The following is a 21,207-nucleotide window of genomic DNA, read 5'->3' on the forward strand; positions in this document are numbered from 1 at the left end:
AATGGTTTGTATGACGGTTAGCTTTATCTAGGCTTTCTCAGCGATAATGCTTCATTTGGCATGCCCATCCGCAATATTCCATTCCAATTTCCATGAATGTGAACAGATTCAGCTGAAATATGATCGAGTTATTGAAAAAAAACCTCCGCAATCAGAGTGGATAATGTACGAATAACATTTTCTACCAAGACGATGTGGCGGAAATTCGCGCAAGCAATCGTTGGATGACCTCCAAACCGTTTTCCAACAAAGTACAGCTTCCACTCGATACGGTCAGATGTCGAGTTAAGCGTAAAGGCACAAATACGCGATGCCGTTTGGAACGTTGGATGCTGTTGAGCTGGAAGTTTGATGTTAATGAACAAATACGAACGGGAATGGTGGGGCGCTAGACATGACAACAGCATCTACGAAATCCTTGAACTGCTGGGTACTTCAACCATTCAACCGGATGCGTCTTGTTGGTATTTTTGCATTACTTTCGTAGCGCAGAAACTCTTACCTTAGTGAGAAAAGATGGAGCACGTACTTGCTCCGTACCGTGAAGGTACAAGGCGGACGGAACACTCGACAGCGGGGGTTGTATCTCAAACGATGAAGTTTTTTATTGTTGTATCCGAAGACAGTGTTTTCTGCTTGGCGGTGCCTTGTCGAATTTGATGCACAACAAGTAAGTCCCTAAAAGATGAATTCACAGCGTCACACAACGATCAACCAAATGATCTCACAATAGTGCACTCAGCATTGCCTGCAGTTGGGTTACTTCCGCGATTATCTTCTACCATCCGCTGAACGATTTATCATGTTTTTACACAGAGTTTTGGAGAAATTTACACGCAGAATATAAAACGATCACTTGGCAACTGGCGCACAAAGTATCACAATAAAATTTACACCTCCACCGTTCAAAACGATTCACATAGGACAAAAAGAAAACGAAAATTAACACCTACGAAGCCCATTAAAATCCTCTGCTAACAACCACCACTTCTTGTCTCAATTTACAATGCAACGAGCTTTGACAGTACGAATGTCAGCTGTTTTTGTTGGAAAGTTACCAAGGTGCATAGATGAAGCAGGGAAGTGTCAGTGTACTATCACGATCGTGAATAATCACAACAGCACATCGGCTCAGTTTCCAAACAGTTGCAGTGTGGTAGTCCAATGATAATTACTTTTTTTAAGGATCTGATATTCAATCAACAAAAAATGACCGACCGCGGGGCTACGAAGGTAAGGTTTCATCGTAGTTTTCATTTACTGTTGCAGTTACTGTAGATTCTTGTCCCTAACCGGTAGATGGAATTCGCTGCCCAAATTCGTGGGGATGCATGTGTTGCTGCGATAAGAGAAACCTTACCAGAGGCAGAAATTGATGTGAAAAAAGGCAGCGTACTGATCGAAACCACCCTTCCCTGGCTGGAGGTTCACAAACGCATTGAGGCAACTGGACGACGAGCCGTACTAACGGGCTTCGGTGGTAAATATTACGCTTACGCTTACCGTACAACATTATCTATTATATTTAATTTCACCGTGTTACAGGACAGTCTGCTGTGGCAGAGGTAAACCACGGTAATGAGTCTACCAACGTACGTGGTGTAGTGCGATTTTGTACCCTTTCCAATGATTCCACGCAAAAAGGGGCCGTGGTAGATGGGACAATCGATGGTTTAACACGTAACGGACGCTATCAGCTGAACGTCCATGAGTGTGGGGATATTTCCGATGGATGTAACTCGGTGGGTGATATTTTTGACTCCAAACAGATTACCTCTGATGTTAATGGCAGGGCTACAATAAGATTCGTTAACGAGCAACTGGAAGTTAATGATTTAATTGGGCGCTCTGTTGTGATTACCGAGTCGGCAGGTGAACAACGCAGGCTCAGCTGCGGTATCATAGCTCGATCGGCGGGTATATTTCAAAACTATAAGAAAATCTGCGCCTGCGATGGGGTAACTATCTGGGATGAGCGAGACAAGTCTATTGCAGCAGAAAAAGAACGAGTAACAGAGCGATCATCTCTATAAAAGTGATATCATAAGATCATGAGATACAGGTCATACAAAAATAATTAAATCGGGTTTAACACACGTACGCTGTGAATGATTGTAAAGGGTGTGGTACTTCAATAAACACATTTTATTTAATGCCTACAAAATAGCTTCAATCATCTACTACTATCGTAACATCCGGCGATTTTAGCTGGGAAATATGCGCACGACATAGCTGCTTATAATTAACGACATAATCATTGCACTTTGCTGGTGCGGAAATTGCAATGGTGGAATGTACAGCTAAAATATCCAAACTGGTTTCCGATGAGAGTGTGCTGGTCAACATTTCCATCATGTTTATAAATTGCTCTTTTTTAATACTATAGGTCATTTCTCCGATTGTTTGCTTGTACCATTCAGAATAAGTCCCTAAAATACTTTCATTTGAAGAACAAATTTCTCTTGCAAACAGAAGCATCAATTGAAGTTTGCTTAAAAGTCCAGTATTCACGACCATACGAAATAGATCTTTCATCAACTCCTTTAAAGGAGTACTCTCCTTTTTGTTCATTCCAATTGTTCGCGATACTAGATTTAGTATGTATAAAATGTACCTTACTGAAAAAGAACTACAACTTCCGATTAATTCTTTAAAAATATTTACAATACTATTTTTATCCTCAATCAACTCAACAATCATGCCTCCTACAATTGTTTTGGACAACATTTCCATTTCACACCTCCACTGCTCCTGTTTTCCAATAGCAACATGAAGTTCCAAAAGATCTTGTTCGACTACAAGCATGTGAAGGTGTTCATTTTTCAATGCGATCATTTTTTCTTTTGATAAGTGATTTTTTAATGCCAGCAGATAATTTCGTGGAATTGCGTTAGGATTCTCCTTCAAATCTGCTATTAGGGTTCCAAAGCTCTCTTTGAGAATTTTTGTCAGCAGCTGCGAGTGTGGGGTTTCTGCAATCGATCGAAATAACAATCAGTGAGTTGTGGGAAAACATCCTGCGCACAATAATTTGTACCTTGATATGCAAATTGTATAATGTTAGCAAGAAGAACATATTCGGCTTCCAGTAGATCGTTCATGATTTGTTGCGTCAAATCGATTGACTCCAAGCTGAGGACAATGCATATAAATATGAGGCGCCTTTGAAGATGAAATTGAATCATACAACAAACTAACCTTAAGATGAACTCACTAGCAGTTAAAATATTTGCTTCTTGTAAAAGTCGTAACACGCGAGTACTACCAATATTCCACTCTTGTCTGAAGAATGCTTCCTTAACAATATACTGACAAAACAAAACCAACATTTAATAAAAGTAGCTGATACAGGTCATAGCAAGTTTCACCTTTTCCTTGAACCCCAAATATTTCAGTTGGCAGCGGAATTCCTCTTCATAAGGCAAATCCAACAATTCTATGCGGCGGTTTGTTTCCTACAAGAAATTGAAGCACTACAATGACAAATAAAGTTAGCGCTACGGATCTTACCTTTAATATATTACGAAGTACGCTATAACCCATTGTAATGTTATATTATCGCACTCTTATCGCAACGTCGTTGTTACTCTATCGCAGTGCAATGCACGATATTCGATTTTATTCATCACAGCTGATTCTGCTTTGTTTTGTAAACAAAAGCTGTATTACGGAAGCCGGTTTTGCTGCATTGGCGTTTGTCGTCAGTTCCAGTTCGGCGTTGCATCACTCGGGGTCCACACTACAGCGCGACGTCCCGTCACAAAACGCGACGTCGCTTGACAGCCGGCCGAACTCCATACAAAAAAAATGTCGCACAAATCGCGCTAGTGTAGAAACAGCGAAAAACGCTTCTTCTTCTTCTTTCGATATGCGAGTCGGGGTATATCCTCCTACGCTAAGTCGAACAATTTGTTCCCTTACACGTAATCAGAGGCGTACTGACTCTGTCCCGTCCTGAATGAAGGGGCCCTGGCTATATAAAGTGGCTATAAAAGCCATATGTCCACCCGCCGCCACGGGAGAATAATTCCTTCCGTTGTCAGGACACAAGAACTCGTGGTCCGCTTGATTGTCTCAAACGGCACGAGATGTGCGGCAGCTAGGATTTTTCTGACCTGAGCTCCAGCTCGGCGTCACCACGCGGTCGTGCCGTAACCTTACTTTTCCGCTAACCCTTTCAGGAAACTTATGCACTGCTAACATCCGCTCTGATGAACTACCGAACTAGAACTGAGCGAAAAACGCGACGTCGCGCTAGCTCTTGTCAAATGTCAATTCGAAACGTAAACAAACCGACAGCTGGACAAAATGTAAACAAACCGATTCACAAACCCAGTTCCAGTTCGGTAGTGAATCAGAGCGGAGGTTAGCAGTGCACAACTAGAAGTAGTTAGCGGAAAAGTAAGATTAGCTTGCGGCACGACCGCGTGGTCACGCCGAGCTGGAGCTCAGGTCAGACAAATCCTAGCTGCCGCACATCTCGTGCTGTTTGAGTCAATCAAGCGGACCACGAGTTTTTGTGTCCTGACAACGGAAGGAATTATCCCTCCCGTGGCGGCGGGTGGACATATGGCTTTTATAGCCGGTCCTAAAGGACGAGCCCCTTCATAGGAGTTCAGAGAAAGAGAAAAGAAGCGAGAAAAAGATTGTCGAATTTGGAGTTTAAATTAAAAATATAGAAATATGTATTTCGTGGAGATCACGACAATATTATCGTCCGGTTCGGAGAGCGATCCGGCCAAATCATCCAGAAATGGTCCGACCCCTCCTCTGGTTCGTGTTGGCAAACAGCGACCAAGGATCATAGCAGGCTCCTTCGATGTACGATGTGCAGCACCACTCCGCCATGGCCAGTGAAAACACGTAGAACGCGTTGATGTTCATTTTAAGCCGCTTCTTCCTCCTTGCCGAGACACTGATATGTGTCATGTAGAGGTGAAAGAGGCCACCCGGCTCAAAGCCTCTATAAAATATACCTACTACTACTACTGAAATGTGTGAAAAGCGCAGACAAATCAGCATCAGAAAGAACTCTCTGCTGTGGGTTCTTACACACGTACTTACTGTCTGGTGCGAGTTAACCCGGCCCCGATTAACCACCCCGAGTCGGTCGATCCAAGCGCTGCTATCGGACACTGGCCACCGATTCTATGTTACACCCGGTAACAACCGATGATCGCCGTCCAACACCACCGACCAACTATTAACGCTGAGTTGCAGTTCCGGCTAAGGGTCATCGTCTCATCCTGTTTCCTTTCCTGCCCTTTTCCTACCATGTTCCATGATGTTGTTTAAAAACTTGTTCTATAAACTTCACTCCGATTCCGACATCCAAACCCGTGAAAGCGTTATTATTAACTCGCGTTCCCGAACAAGTTGCTTCGATTTCATTAAAAAGAAAACAAATTTTGGCAATCGAAGCCACATTACGTTTCGTACGGCGATTGTGCCGGATACGCTTTGGTAGGTTATGAGGTGTAAATATAAAAAAGCCTACCAAAAATACACTTGAAAGGCGTTTTTATGGTAGGCATGCACACCTTTGGTAGGAAAGTGCAGCACGGTTCTCCTTGGGTAGTCCGGTTGAACGTCTACGTAGGTTGGTTAGGTTGAACGGGTGACGGTTAACGTAGGTATTTTTAGTCGTAGACTGGAAGGCTAAAAATACACCCGTTTCCACTTAGGGTGGAAGCGCACCCGCCTTCTGTGCAATGGCGCGCTATAACGGTGGAAACGCGAGTATCTACGGTGGTACGCGGCGCATGATGACTGATTCTCGCTTGCCTACTGTTGAAACGCGGACGCGGTCTGTTGGAGTGACGCAAATTTTGACGGCCGCACAAGATCTGTGAAGTGAGAGGTCTGCTCATACCATGGTATAGCAAAACCTGTCAAACTACCGCATAATCAATAAACTGACCTGCTTTAAATGATGATACTGTACGGATGCAAAGCAGTATTTGTTACAATATTTAAAAATATCTAATTTTCCACCCGCTAACTTTATTGAGAGCAATTATCACAGTACAGTATCATCATTTAAAGCAGGTCAGTATGTTGATTATGCGGTAGTTTGACAGGTTTTGCTATACCATGGTATGAGCAGACCTCTCACTTCACAGATCTTGTGCGGCCGTCAAAATTTGCGTCACTCCAACAGACCGCGTCCGCGTTTCAACAGTAGGCAAGCGAGATTCAGTCATCATGCGCCGCGTACCACCGTAGATACTCGCGTTTCCACCGTTATAGCGCGCCATTGCACAGAAGGCGGGCGCGCTTCCACCCTAAGTGGAAACGGGTGTAATAATGTCTGCTTGTTCCATACAAGTTCTCATTGTACATGCCCGGTTGACAGAAATTGACATTTGAGGGTATTATGATTGGGAGCGCGGAAACGATAAACTTCTCGACGCTGGCCCATACAAAAGGTAAACAACACTTTGAAAAAAGCGAAAAAATGGCTGGGCGTCTCGACGATCCAAAACGACGCCACCTGCGTGTCGAGACGATGCGCGGATACGAAACGACGCGCGTCGTTATCGTCGAGCAGTTTCAAGCACCTCCTGGTCGATGGATCTCTATAGACCGTATGTGTCCGAAGCATATGTGGGTTCTATGGATCTTGGTATTTATCAAGAACATGATAATTCAGGATGCACTTTTCATATCAACGTTGTGTTTAGACAAGTCACTTTGATTTATTTAGTCATTTAGCCATAGTATAAAACACACCAATAACTCGATCGTTTTGAAAATTGATTAAAAATCAAAGTGCTCGAAACTTGTTAAAAACTATATATTTATATACCTTGAAATACTTGTATAAATACCCAGGTTGCTATTCGAGCAAATATGCGGAAACTTTCGAGCAATAACACGGAACTGGATCATAATACCCTCAATTGTTGCTGGTACTATGTAGTTCCAGCAAGAGTCCCAGCAATCTGCCATGGAAAAACTTGCTGGTACTACATGACAGCTGCAAAAAATTTGAATTTTTGTCAACCGGGTGGGTTTCAAAATGCACAGGGTGCTTCACAGTTCCTTTGCTCGTTGGGACTCCTCTGTTGCAACCTGTACAAAAGTATAGGCGCCTTTGTCGCATCCTATCTAGAGTATATAGTAACCTTGGCAATATCTTGGCGATCGTTCCGTCACAACGTTTTGAACGAATACACCTGAATCCATAGCATCGGCTTTGACTATTGGGACTACGTGCCTACAAAACTGCAATGCACTTATCAATCGAAAGCGGAATGCCGTGCGGAGCAGATGGTTCAAGTGTGTTGTGCTGAATTGTGTAATGCGTGAATTGTGTTTATAGCACGAACTGGCCATCCGCTCGCAGAATATCGCTATCCTACTATTTGTGCTGCAAAATTGTGCAAACAGTAGCAGCCAGGAACAATTAGTGGTAGTGGTGTGTTGTGAAACGGGCGGCAATCTTGTGACCTCGTGCGCCACGACAGTGGTGTAACCAGTGTGTCTTGTGCAAGCAGACACCGGTAGCAAAAGGAAAATCTAGTAACTGGCTAGTAATTCGACACCGGAATCAGCATTAAACCGCGCCGTTTGCATCCTTGTACAAGATGGCCCACAGGATATTGGGCTGGTTGGCGCTTCTATCGTGCTACGGTTATGTCATAGCAGCCAAATGGGGTAAGAAAAACTCGCGACAAAATCGGTCGTCATTGAAGAGCGGATTGCCCGTGTCCTGCCAAAAGCCACAAACCTCCCCTTTTCCTAAAGTCCAAAAATAACCATTTTAGCATGACCACGTTGCGAAGAACAGTGAAGATAGATCTACCAAATCACAAGGTGTACTGTTATTTAATGTGTTTGCCACAATTGGATATTTGCATCCACCGTCCTTTTTCGATGCTTTTCTTTGAGCTTTCGTCTTGTTGTGTAACTTACCAAAACAGATAAATTTATTCGCAGCAAACGATACACAGTGGAAAACCATCGTGAGGAACGATAAGTTTTTTTGGAAAAAGAGGAAATCAGTCTTATAAAAAGATACTCCAATGAACAGTTAAAATGCAGCAATATAAGTAAGCAATTTTCAAATCTAGAAATGTGATAATTTTGGATTTTTAAATTGGGCATAATTCACCTCTTGATGGACATCTAATATTTATTGATACAGCAGAAATCCTAAAGCATAGCATGAGTTAGAAAATTAGTCGTCTCAATTAAACAACAGTCCATCAAATGCAAAAAAACGATTGAAAAGAGAAAGGATCGTGATCTGTCTTGGAGCAAAGCGATCGTGAGGCAATTTGTTTTTGCTTTAACCATACGATCGCTCTCGTTTGTGACATTTGATCTGTAACTGCACTAGATTATAATAAAATATTTCTTTAAAAAAACAAAAACTGTGTACGATCAACCTTAACTAAAACCGTTGTTGTTCACAATTTTTGCAAAATGTATTGTGACATAAACTCTGCGAATAACATCCACATCTGCCTTGATGATTCCATTTGGCTTCTCTCTAATAGTTTTTCCGCTCTTTTAGTGCTCCGTTTGATCGTATTTTCTTTCCAATTTGCTCCTTCTTTGGGAACAGTCAGTTCGCCGTGAGCGCGCACTTTGACCGGCAGATTTTGCAAAGGCCACCACAATTTTGGAAAGTTAAGACACCGGAGCCATTGAACGACTGTCTTGTGGTCACGTCCGCACCTCGGTTTTTTTTGCTTAATTCTCTTTGGTCTGTGGTCATTGAATTTTATTGGTTACCCCCGAATGAACCAAGTCAATGAATGATTGAAACATAGCCCAGATAAATTCCGCACAACCGAGCTCGGAAGAGTAGACCGCCGTTGGCTCACGCTTGCCTACGGTCTCCGGTCCTTGGTTGTACAGTTTTTGCTCGTTTGCTCTACAATAAATTTAATTGAACACCACATGCGTGTCAGTTAACTGTCGTGTGGTTTAAAACTATAAACGATCGCTCAACTGCTAGGCACTTAGTAAGAAAACTTTGGATTACCCATTTCAATCACCATCATTTTTGGAGTTGAGAAAATGTTTAAGAAAACCTAAGAACATTTTTGAGTAGAGCCGGAATGTTTTTGTTTGAAACAAAGACATTGTTACCACTGTCGAAAGATCCACGGTAAAACCAGATCATCCAGTCACGTGGTTATGATGTGAGAGGGGTTTACACTATTCCGTCCGAGGAATCCCCATTTTCACGCAATGCTTGTGAAAAAATACCCGACTCAAACTATTGTTTACTTTAATCCGACACTTCCTGGTTTAAAAAGTTAAACCTCGATTAGGTCTGACACTGCTGTTTGGACATGCCAAAGCTAAACCGTTGGATCTGCTGATGGTTGACGCGATTAATGGTGGTTAGTCCAATGGTTGGGTATAGATGGTTGTCGGAATGGTTTGTTTGCCAGCCAATCTCGATCCGACACCTCGGTGCTAAAGCATATTTGTTCTAATCAACTACGCATCTGACATTGGAGCACTACAGATTCAAGTACGTCTCAACTGTTGAAAAATGAAAACAATATGTTAGGTAAATGGCAAAAGGAAACTGAGAAAGATGAAAAATATACCTGAGGAGAATCCATCTTGACTTGCATAACATTGTTGTGAGAACTAGCCAAAATTTCGTTAAACTGATATGAATACACACACAATTCTACATAAGTAAACCTGTCGTTTCTTCGGCTCTTATCGAAAAAGCTGCTTTATAAGATAAGTCGTGCCACAACAACCTGCCAGGAGTTTTCTGCTGGATTCAACGTTCGCAGGCGATAAGAAATTGCGACTAACAAATTCGGTGATAATTATTTCGGTAGGTGTTAAGAAAAAAAATTGAACAAAAACAGAAATCATATTTTTTCCACTATACATATGCTGCTTTCAAAAGCGGTTTAATAAGATAATTCGTGTCATAACATCCGCCCGGGAGTTTTCTGCTAGAGCCACAAACGTTAGGAAATGGTAAATATTCGCCAAAAAAGATGTATAAAGAAAAACATTCGTTTAAAAGATAAGTCGAGTCGATAACTTCCCTAAAGTTTGCAGAGGAAAAATATTCACGGAAGTTTATAAATTGCTACTTTCAACATCGATGATAATTATCTAACGGAATCACATTCAAAAATAGTCAAGAACATTCTTCTACCGTAAAATGATAGCAAGAGAAACGACTTTTTTAACAATACGGGAACGCTCGTAATACCATAATAAGTAAAGAAGTGACTTTTTATTTCTGATGAGGAGGAAACGAGTGGGAGAGAGAAAATGTATGTTTTACCTTTCTCTAAAAGTAACCGTAAAAACAGATATTTTTTAAGAGAAAGGATGATCATCTATTTGCTTCCAAGTCTTTTTTTGCTCTTTGCTTATGCATTTCAATCCACAAACTTCAGAATTTTCATTTAATCAACATTAGGGATGATATTCTAAACTCTCAACCTTAGTTTGACGCCAATTTAGTGTGCAAAAAATTCGCTATAAACTAAACATACATTTTGCTGGAAAATATATTTAATGGAAAATGAAATGAAAATTCGATCCTTTTCCGTTTAATTATTTTTTTTTGCAACAAATAACTACACGATTCTAGAGCATGTAGAAATAGTATTTAAAAAAACGTAATAGGATTCTATCGTAAACCAACTGTATACTGTTCCCGTATGCTGGTGCTTTCTGCAGCGTAAAAAGTGTACTACGTTTTGAAACACGTTTCAAGGTCACCGGTTCATAGTCTGCTCCTTCAAACTTATTAAAGGACCAAGTTCAAACACCTTTGAGGCACTGTTTGTGAAGAGTCGATTAAAAAAATGTAAACAATACCTGCGGATAACACGTTTACGCTCACGCTACTGGCATGCTTGGCATGATCGGTATAGTGCTCTTGATTTCCTGTTTGATAGATCCGTTCTCTAGTTCTCAGGTGCTCGAACTTCCCAACCAGGAAGTCAAAAGCACAATCAATCTGCGTCGGTAGTAACGGGTTTTGCGGATTGGCCAAAACCATTTTTTTTTTCGTAAACGATCTGGCTCGAACGGATTCCCCCGGTGAGCTCTGTCACCTCTCCTCCGGGTATGCAGTGGTTTCCGTGCGAAACTGCAGCACGATTTGACCTCCCATCCGCGAACTACAACTACAATACGAGTTTCATTTCCGTTGTACCGTTTCCCTCGAGCCAATAGGTTTTAACTCCTTTAAGACCATAACAGATCTGCCGGCTTTATTGTGCGAGTTCAGTGGAAGAGTTTGGAGAACAAACCGTAATCAGGATGCTCGATCAATCGATCGGGCACCGTTCGTGGCACTGTTTTCCAGTTCATTCCATTCCGTTTCCTTTCAGTTTATATTATTTTCATGGGCAACACGGGGCTCCAGCCACGATCCGGTCTCGTTGGAACGTACTATGCGAGCCTCTTGCCTCGCGAATTGCAAATTATCGATAGGCCTTCCCGCGCACACCTCCGGGTTGTACACACATAAAGATGTGGTTGAGTGTGGTGTACGGTGGCGCTATGTTTGTTCATTCACGTTATTTGATTACTACGTCAAACGGTTTGCGAACGTTGTCGGGGGGGCATCACATGCCCCGCCGGGGATGATCTGACAAAATGACCGAGACGGAGGTACAAGTGGGAAGAGAAACCAAACGATCGCACCAACGCACCAAGTAGTGGTGTGTACGTGAGCAAACTTGGGCCACGCGGTCGGTGACGTACGTACGCACACCGCAGTTCCGTTTTATTTTTTTATGTTTGACCGATCTAAAATAGATCGTGAGAAAGATTGCAATATTTGTTTTTGTTTTTTTTCAACGCTTCTTCATCTTAGATCCTTTTGGTACAGGAAGTTGGTCACTAGCAAGGCTATGCCGAGCATGCCACGGACAGCAACGGCACGACGAATGGTGTCCATGACCCAACGAAAACCACAGCTCGGTTGGCGGAGGCACAACCGTGGACATTATCATCACGGTGGTTTTCGGATCGATCGAAAGCGAAAGTATCCAAACGAAGCCCACATTTGCTAAATGGCACTTTATCTATCCCAAAATGCTGATCCGTTGGACTTTAGTACAGAATCTGTTTCCAAAAATGATATGGGTTGCGAAAATATTTGCCATAACTAAGCGCGATTGCGGATGTTACGCAAGACCCATCGTAATGGGTTCTTCTGTGTTGCTCTACGTTTGTGGCGATTTAAAGTGTCGTGTATTTTCCGCAACCTCCGGAAAGCCCTTAGCGAACCGTATGGTGGTATGGTGTGTGACCCATACCAATGGTTTGAAGCGTACTGTCGACGTGCAAGTGCGATAACGCCCTGCGCGCGAAGATCAACTAAATTTCTGTCGATTTTTTTATTTTAGCTTGTTTCGCCGACGTGTCGTACGATGCGCAACGCACATATAGACACAATAATCCATTCACCACCATACGTCGTTGCATCGGTGTGTTATCACATGAATGGTTTGAAAATAACTAAAAAAAAAAGGTTTACAACCTACGAACCGAAACCGCATGAAGATTGTCCCCCAAATAAGGCTGCACGTAATAAAAAAATAATAAAAAAAAGGAGAACGGCGCGGCTGCGTGACGCACCTTTTCTCTGATTTCTAAGCACTGGCCACAGCTTACTGTTCATGCCGCAGCTCTAATCACGATCTAGTCCGTCGCTCTATCGGGTGTATCATGACGTGACTTTTCGGCGTTGTCGATTCGATCTTGCAGGGCGGATCCTCTGATGTACCTTATGTTATTTACAACATATGCGATAAAACTTCGGTTGCGAATTGAAGAAATCGATGCAACTAGTGTGCAGGCCAAATTTCGTTTCCCGCATCGTGCGATACGTAACGCTGCATCTCTTGTAAAACTAGAACTACACAACACGTATTGATGTTTTTTTTAATCAAATTTTAATTACCGGTTTTCGCGTATACAACATTACCTTTGTCTAGCACCATCCAAGTATTTTCGGTGCGATTTCCTTGACACAATCGTTTTGTTAAAATTCTTCAAATCAATCACTTTATCTCTGATATTTGCGCAATACATGCTTTGGTTTGGTCATGCCAATCTTTGTTATTAAATAACAGTCATTTTTAATTAATTTTAAATCTTCTATATTTGCTACTGGGGACAAGTTTCCACGGATGGGAGTTCAAAAATAAGTGCATAATATTAAGTAATATTTATTTCCGTGCAACATGTAACGTAGCTCCACTACTTTGCAAAGTAATCAGTACTGCTATACACTATATATATTTTTAAAAAATGTTTACCGAAGGTTATACAAAATTAAGTACACTTTCTCGGCAAAAGCTTGTCAATCTAGCAGCACCTGGGAGCTTCTTATCAATGATGATTCACAGTAACTGAATGTCAATGTCATTGGTCGATGATTTTTGTTTCGTAATGTAGGGAGTGATAAAAATCCACATGAGCATTTTTAAACAAGTCACTCATTGCACTCCAGGCGACCAGATTCCATCGCTTTTTAGCTGCATAAGGCGCATCGTTGACGCGTGTAGACCTTCATCAACAACACGTGTACTTTATTTCTTTTTTAAGATATCCCATGCATTTACCAACATCCATTTAGCCACTTCGTTATTTCAAAGAGATACTCCTCAAACCAGTGATAACAAAAAATACACGGTTATGAATGGGGGGCTCCCTGTTTAAAGAGCTGGAGTTGTTTTCAATCACCTGCTGTTTATTGCTTTTCTGGGTATTTTGTTATTGCGTATGATGTAGAACTTAAAAAAGGTACGCATTTTATCTAACAGAAATTCCAACGTTTGAAATAACAAAAAATCACCGATAAAGACTCAGCGTGGTGCCATAAGAACTAATCCTATAACTTTGAGAATACAGAACTCTGGTTTTTCCTACTTCATTTTTGTGCCTTTTTGCCAGGAAATTTATGACACTTTCAATCAACTCGAACATTAGTTACGCAGAATTAGCGGTATATCTTCAAAAATCTCACCTATCAAGAGGCACCGCTGGCACGCAGCTTTAAAAGATGGGGATAAATGCTTTGAAGAAATGTGCTGATTGTGGACACAACAGTCTCAAATGGCTTAGGGATGCAAGAAGTTTAGACACTGTGTTCAGAAAAACAAGGAATCGGGCAAATTCCTGCATAGGAACATAATTCGCAAGAGGAACCCACATGGTGCAGTAAATTGTTTAAGCATTTCGTGCCGATTTGCCATTTTTGCAAACGTTAGTATGTTGAATCTGGATACCTTGCCTTTTGTCTATGATGCTTTTGCTTTCAATCGTAATTGGAATCCTTTGTAAACTGTGGCGAATGCATAAAAAACTGCAACCCAAACTAAAAAAGGGTGGTTTGAAAAATATCAAATAAACGAATTCCATGCTGTACCCCAGCGATGTTTTCGGTTTGAGCTGCGTTGCTCGTCTCTACGTCCAAGGCGTCAAACGTGGCTTCTAATTGCAACAAGGTCCGGTTCTCCACTTCCCGCACACGATCGCTGCAAGCTGACCTGCCATGGCTCCCCTACACCCCACAAGCTCACCATGGCCATGCGCGATATTGTCGGCGTTCTGCGCTGCTTGCTGTTATTTTATTTTTTCTTTTCATTCGACACATAATTTGCACACTTAACTTCGAGGGACCTTAGCTTGAGCGAAACACACCGATGCACTTTGCCTGCGGGGTTTTGTGGCGCGACTTTATTACTGTTTCCAACTTCAGGAGGATTTTTTTTGGAAAGCTTGCAAAATCGAGCATGGCGATCTGATTTCTTATTATAGGTCATTTTGCTGCTTTTGATAACTTCGAAGTGTGAAGCTAATAGATGGATCACGGCAATAGCCGTCTCACACGCTCAGATAATTAGCTATGTTTAGCGGAGCTAACTTAGTTAAGCTAACTTAGTGATGACATTTATCATGTTGATGGTTTCATGTTTGATATTGAATCACTTTGCAGAATCAACTTATCTTATGTTTTACTTTATTATAAATATGATCGTGTATGGGGCGAGGACACACCGCGTCGAGGTCATGGGATCGAACCTAGAGGAACGCAGAAGAAGTTTTTTGCTATCAAATAATGTATATGAAACGGAAACCATCTTAACTATGTAACTGCAATTTAAATTTTAATAAAATCAAATACACTTCAACTGCAATAACTTCGGGCTTTATTTTCCATAATTGCAATATTATTCTGGTGCTGAAAAAAAGATGATGATGTCAATCTGTAGTTAACAGCATTGAGGAACATATAACTCCATGAAGCTGGATGTAGAAACATTTATGCTACGATGTACGTGTATCTATTGGCGTACGGTTTGTTTCGGGGGTTGCAGTTTAGGTATTACCTGAAATAATATGGCATCGTTTCGTCCATTATCTTATCGACCAGTTGCATCACAGTGCTCAGTAGATCCGTTTGTCCGGTTGGTCCTCCGATACATGCGGTCATGTTCGCGATCTTGCGTGCGCTGATAGCGATATGAAAAATAGAGGGAAATTTGTTTGTATCGTGTCGATTGCAAATTGATTGGTATCTCGTTGGAATCGTGTGCTAATATTTATCGTTTGTTTACTTTTTTCTTTTCCGCTTTTAGAGGCTGCGGTGACGACAGACAACGGCATTCTGTTTTTCGATTCAAACTGGCAGAAGATATCGTCTGCCGCCCATCAGTACACCCGCCTCTCGGCGTTTGCGTACGACGAGGTGCTCGGCAAGCTGTACTTTAGCGATCTTAATGATCCGGAGTATCGGGTCTGTGCGTTGGAATATGACGATCAGGGACACGAGAATCATAAGGTAACGAAGCTGTTGCCGTATTCTCCCGAAACCACCGCCATCGGTGGTATGGCCTTTGATCATCTAGAGAGAAAGCTGTACTGGACGGAGAAAACCACCCACAAGATTTATTCCATCGAGATCGATCCCCTGCTAGACGGAGCCGCCCGTCGAAACCAGGGCGAAGGCAATGTCACTTTCCCCTTGCCGCAAACAGTGGCCACCGTCGAGTTGGATGATGAGCTGGCCGGGATGGCTATCGACGAGTGCCGACGACACTTGTACTGGACCAACTCCTACTTAAGAAGATCCAACATCGTTCGGGCGGCAATGAATGGAAGCATCCTCAATACGCACGAGAAAGGTGTGTACCAGCCGCGGGGTATCACGATCGATCACTATCGCAATCGGCTCTACTGGGTGGAGAAAAAGTACGGCCGACGATACAACATCGAGAGTACTGATCTTGAAATAACCAATTTGACAACACTGATTTCTGACCTCGACCGGCATCCGGTGGACATCGCCGTCAGTAACGCGTTCGTGTACTGGACCGATCAGGAGAACAACGACATTTACGAAACGGCCAAGAACTCGTCACAGCAAACGCGCAGCGTCTATCACGGAGAGCATCCGTCCGCGGTGATTTTACGTGCGAACCTACTGCTGGAGCACCAGAAAAATAACCCAGACTGCGCCGGCGTGATCGAAAGCATTCTCGAGAAAATGGAAAAGCCCAAATCGAGTGACGACCTGCGCAAGAAGCAACAGCCCAGTGAACAGAATCAGGTGATCGTGTGCCTTAACAATGGGACGTTGAATCCCAACACGCGTTCCTGCATCTGCAAATCGACGTACACGGGCAAGTTCTGTGAGACCGATGTCTGCCAAAACCTCTGCCTGCATGGTCGCTGCGTCATGGGACGGGACAATCAACCGCGTTGCGAGTGCGAGTCCCCTTACGAGGGCACTCGTTGCGATCAGAAACCGTGCGATGGGTTCTGTCTGAATGGTGGGCTGTGCCAGTCAAAGAATGCGACCGAACGATCCTGTCAGTGCGATAACACCGACTTTACTGGACCCCGGTGTGAGATTCCCATCTGTAGCAAGGATTACTGCTTCCAAGGCGAGTGTTATGTGGACCAGGATAAGCAACCCAAGTGTCGCTGCCCCCCGGGCTACCGGGGAAAGCGGTGCGAGGAGAACAGCTGCAATAATCACTGCATGAACGGGGGCAACTGTACGCTTAACAACGAAACCGTGCCAGAATGCCAGTGTGGGGATGAGTTTACTGGCAAGCGCTGTGAGATACCGGTCCGCATCTGCGAGCATCCTCAGTGGAAACAGCAGTGCTTGGAGTAAGTTATATTCAATTAAGCATTGCATACCTAAGTGATGATCCATGTTGTTTCAACTATTATCTTTTTATCTCCTGTCGCTCATAAATTACCTTTCAATTTTTCGATGTTGCTCGGTGAATGGTGTGGGGCATGCTGTTGCCCCATTCTTGGATGATGTTTTGCATTCTAAACAACAACGACACTTCCACCAGGTGTCAGCGTTGGTTGAAACTCCATGACCCTATCAAACCGGATTTGTTTTGCTCGAAAATAACACCACAAAGCCTCGGCTGCTGGATTATCGTCGCGTCTTAGTTTTTTCTACCGGCTTCTCAGGGACAAATCGTAGGATAGCATTCAGCCGAAAAAAAAGGTGGACGTCCCAGACTTTCAATCAAATGAAAATACAAAACACCTTACTTATCAATCTACATCTGGTTTAACTGGTTCAGTGGCCGTTGCACTGTTCAAATGAGTTTTAACACGACGCAAATTAACAAATTTGTTTTTGTTTTCACTGTTACAATGTAGTTACTGCCTGAAGATGGAGAACGTTTGCGTACAATGTTGCAAAGATCTAAACAAGAGACTTCCACGAGTGGGCTAAATGTTCTGCTTAGGCTTTTAGTACGTTTATTTGTGATCATGGCCCGGGTCCAGTGCCTTTGATTAATGATTGTTTCTGACGATGTTGTTTTTGCTCTGTACTGTTTCCAAGCACCAACAGGTTACGTGTTTACGCAAAGTAGCACTGCCGAGTAGACGAATCAAAACAGGAAAAAACAATAAAAATCAAGATATATTGTTACTACATAGCGTAGGATTTGAAATGTTATACATATGACAGTAATGGTGTGAGAGTGAAAATTGGATTATAGTTAATGTACTTGAAGATTACCTTTGGAAAAAGTCGCTCCCTCAACATTGCAAAATTTATTACCGACGAATGAAACAATTCCCACGTTAAGTTCTTCTTGTACAAACAAAGCAGTCATTGGGAAATAATGAGCATACAGTACTGTATACGTATACTAATTTACTACAACACCTTCGAGAGGTTATTGCATTATGATGACTTGGAGGTCCGACAACATTACGCGAGTTGCCCCTTTAATGTTTTGGCGGTGTTTTGATCCAAGATCGGCGATATTTAGAACGAATTCAAAATATACACAATACACATCCACTTATAGTACGCCACCTACAAGCTTAAGAGATAAAGATAAGAGTTTCCTTCATGTTTTCCTCCCGAACTTCCCCTGTCGTTTATAAGTTGATCTTCACCCTGTTCTATTTCCATTTCTCGTGCAGCATTGTTAAAGCAAAAAACTCATCTGTTGTTTACTTTGTATTTATACTCCATCCCATTATCTTCCAGCACTACCAAAACATTGCCCCCGATGGAACCGAAAGTAACGTACTGTAAGGAATCGTTCAACCGAACGGTCGTATATACCTCGCTCTGTTTCACCGTGTCGTTCGTGTTGCTGCTCATTATCGTCCTTACCGTACACCGTATGATGAAACCGCCGAGACCACGCATCACCAAAAAGATGGTTGTCACACCGATGACCTCTCGTCCGCCGACGACGCAGTGCGAGATTACTATAGAGAACTGTTGCAACATGAACGTCTGCGAAACGGTACGCTACTATTGGAGTCTGACTGGAGCCAGCAAAAACAATTTGTGATATTAATCTGTTTGACATTTTGGCAATGGAATGCATATTGAAGATTGTAAAAGGTTTTTATTTTCCTTATTGTTCGGAACAATGACCTGGCTTTCCTTAATTTCACATTTAAAAGTTCTTCAGTAGAGATAACAATTAGTGGTACAATCATCGGCAAGTTTAAGTTATTATTTTATCGAACGCTTTGTCTGGAAATTCATAATGTTCCTTTAATGTATAAACATGGGTTGTTCGTCAAACTCCTTTTTATTTATATGCATGCGTATTGCGTGACAGAGTAATACTTAAAAGTTGAAGGTGTTGATAGCTGAACTTTATCGTAAATGGCAAGTTAGTCAGTGGTTAGCAATAGTCTATATCTGTTCCGTGTCTGACATTATAGTGAATTCATGAGTGTTTCTGAGGAATTGGTAGTTTTATCTTGAAGCAATAGTTTTGTTTTTGTGATCAATTTATCGCCAACACATTATTACAATATTTAAATTCTTCTGCCATTTCGATATTTCAACTGATTGATCTTAATGATTATGAATGTTTATTTTATTTCTCTGTACAGCCCTGTTTCGACACGAAGCTATTGAAAAATTCCCCAAAGAAGGATGACAAAGTATACCTGCTGGAAGACATCGAAGATGTGGGTGGCTCCTACCGAAAGCTACATAATTGCGACGATGGTAGTGAAAAGTTTAACGGCAGCGTTTGCAAATGAGACTTGCGGGAACTCATCGTTAACCTAATTGCCTTCCAACGCCACTGGCAGACTTTCTACGGTCGACCAAAGGCGCAAAAGTCTGAAGCCAGTGGAATTCTGAAGCGGAAAAACGATTGAATCGAACCGATCGACCGCCAACCCGATTTGTAGGAAGCCTCCCAGCGAACACGTCCCTCAAAGGTCGCTCGGAGCGCGAGAGAAGAGGCAAGATCGATAGTCGTAGTAAATGAATGCCGTACCGTTGCCGTGCAAATATTCCGCATGATAAATGTGCCTGCTTTTGGGCCACCGACTCGCGACCAGTTTTGCGCAGCACGTGGGCGATAAAGACAACCAACAACACACTGCCACGGAGATCATCTATAAGCTGCATTCGGTCCGCACTTGCCAATACACTGGGGTTGCGTTTCTAGATACAAAAGTTTGCGGGTTGGCCACTTTGCCGTGGCGTTACTTAATGGACAGGCAAATCAGCAACAAACACAGCCTTTAAATAGACCCTTTGCGCTGCTACAAGATTCAAGAGGGATATTTCGCTGGAAGTTATTTATTTTATGGAAAACGGGCGTATAATTTCATTTTTTCTCTTCAGCAATCGCTTCAGTTGAATTTGTCTTGAATTAGAAAAGTAGTACAAATAGTTTGCCTCACATCTTCCGTATGATAAATATCAATACAGGCTGGCGTAACCACATTCTCAGCGTACTTACGTACAGTGCAGTGTCTAAAATGACAGGTACCTAATCTTATCGCCACAAATGTGAGCGGTACGGCCACTATCCCAGCAAGTTCCTGTATATGTGTAATAAGCCATAGGAGATAGTTCATGCCTCATAATATGCCATAGCTTTCTACCATTCATTTTTGTTTCGTAGAATAATTTCACCTGAGGCTGCTACGTATGTACATGTGCACGCGTACATAAGCGGGGCGTCATCGAAGGGGTCAGTTTACTTAATCACCGGTAGAAGCCACGCAGCCAAGCTGCTCTGCCCTGCTCGTTCCTGACTGTCCGTTGCATGAAGCGTGTCGGTTGTACATTATCTAAACTTAAGCATACCTCTGCTCAAACAAAAGCAAGGTCCAAACCAAGCATATTTCATTACCTTTCCATGTGCACGCCCTGAACGGCTTTTTCGTTTTCGAAAGTCAGGAAAAATATTGTACTTCATCTCACCATTTGTTTCATTTGTTTCTGCGTACTACACATGTGTTTGGCTTCTCGTAATTTATTTACTTAATTTTTAGTTACCCATTTTGAAGCTTCCTGATGAAAATCTTTGCCGCATGTGTGATGTGTGTTTTCTAATGGCTGAAAACAGCTTTAGGCGAGTAACAACAACTGCACGGTCTCGAGTCCAAAAACATAGGGAAAACAAATGTAAACCGGTCTTCGAACCCTCAGCGAGGTGGTGTTGCGATCGGGCGGATACTTCGGTCATAAGTTGGGACGAAAATCAAACAACAGCAAAAAGCAAGAATGCCCTTAGACATGCAATGAAACAGATCTAACGCAAGGCATTGCCTCACTATTGGAATGTTTAGTTTATGGAATAGTGGTATAATGGAAACTTAAATGTTTACACTTGTAAAACGAAACCAACAAATGATCATATGAATTGTGATTCAGAAGGAGAAACCATAGGTCTAATATCCACATGAGAGTATGTGATATTAGAT

The 21,207-nt window shown here is 42.3% G+C and overlaps 3 protein-coding genes across 3 annotated transcripts; 2 read left to right on the forward strand and 1 right to left on the reverse strand.

The window, feature by feature from the left end:
• Positions 1 to 1,164: 1,164 nt before the first annotated feature.
• Positions 1,165 to 2,158, forward strand: LOC131293890 (copper chaperone for superoxide dismutase). The gene is made up of 3 exons (XM_058321940.1): positions 1,165 to 1,233; positions 1,300 to 1,480; positions 1,546 to 2,158. Exons 1-3 carry the CDS (start codon positions 1,165 to 1,167, stop codon positions 2,031 to 2,033), a joined length of 738 nt encoding a protein of 245 aa, XP_058177923.1. The 3' UTR covers positions 2,034 to 2,158.
• Positions 2,130 to 3,543, reverse strand: LOC131286631 (uncharacterized). The gene is made up of 5 exons (XM_058315616.1): positions 3,511 to 3,543; positions 3,369 to 3,455; positions 3,199 to 3,308; positions 3,038 to 3,132; positions 2,130 to 2,972 (listed from the first exon to the last, which is right to left on the reverse strand). Exons 1-5 carry the CDS (start codon positions 3,541 to 3,543, stop codon positions 2,170 to 2,172), a joined length of 1,128 nt encoding a protein of 375 aa, XP_058171599.1. The 3' UTR covers positions 2,130 to 2,169.
• A 1,140-nt stretch (positions 3,544 to 4,683) lies between these two features.
• Positions 4,684 to 19,944, forward strand: LOC131293892 (protein cueball). The gene is made up of 5 exons (XM_058321941.1): positions 4,684 to 4,821; positions 7,590 to 7,659; positions 15,603 to 17,142; positions 18,503 to 18,767; positions 19,372 to 19,944. The coding sequence occupies exons 1-5, from the start codon at positions 4,684 to 4,686 to the stop codon at positions 19,522 to 19,524; spliced, it is 2,166 nt and encodes a 721-aa protein (XP_058177924.1). The 3' UTR covers positions 19,525 to 19,944.
• The last annotated feature ends 1,263 nt before the right edge of the window (positions 19,945 to 21,207 follow it).

The sequence above is a fragment of the Anopheles ziemanni genome, chromosome 2 (assembly GCF_943734765.1).
Source record: "Anopheles ziemanni chromosome 2, idAnoZiCoDA_A2_x.2, whole genome shotgun sequence".
NCBI lineage: Eukaryota > Metazoa > Arthropoda > Insecta > Diptera > Culicidae > Anopheles > Anopheles ziemanni.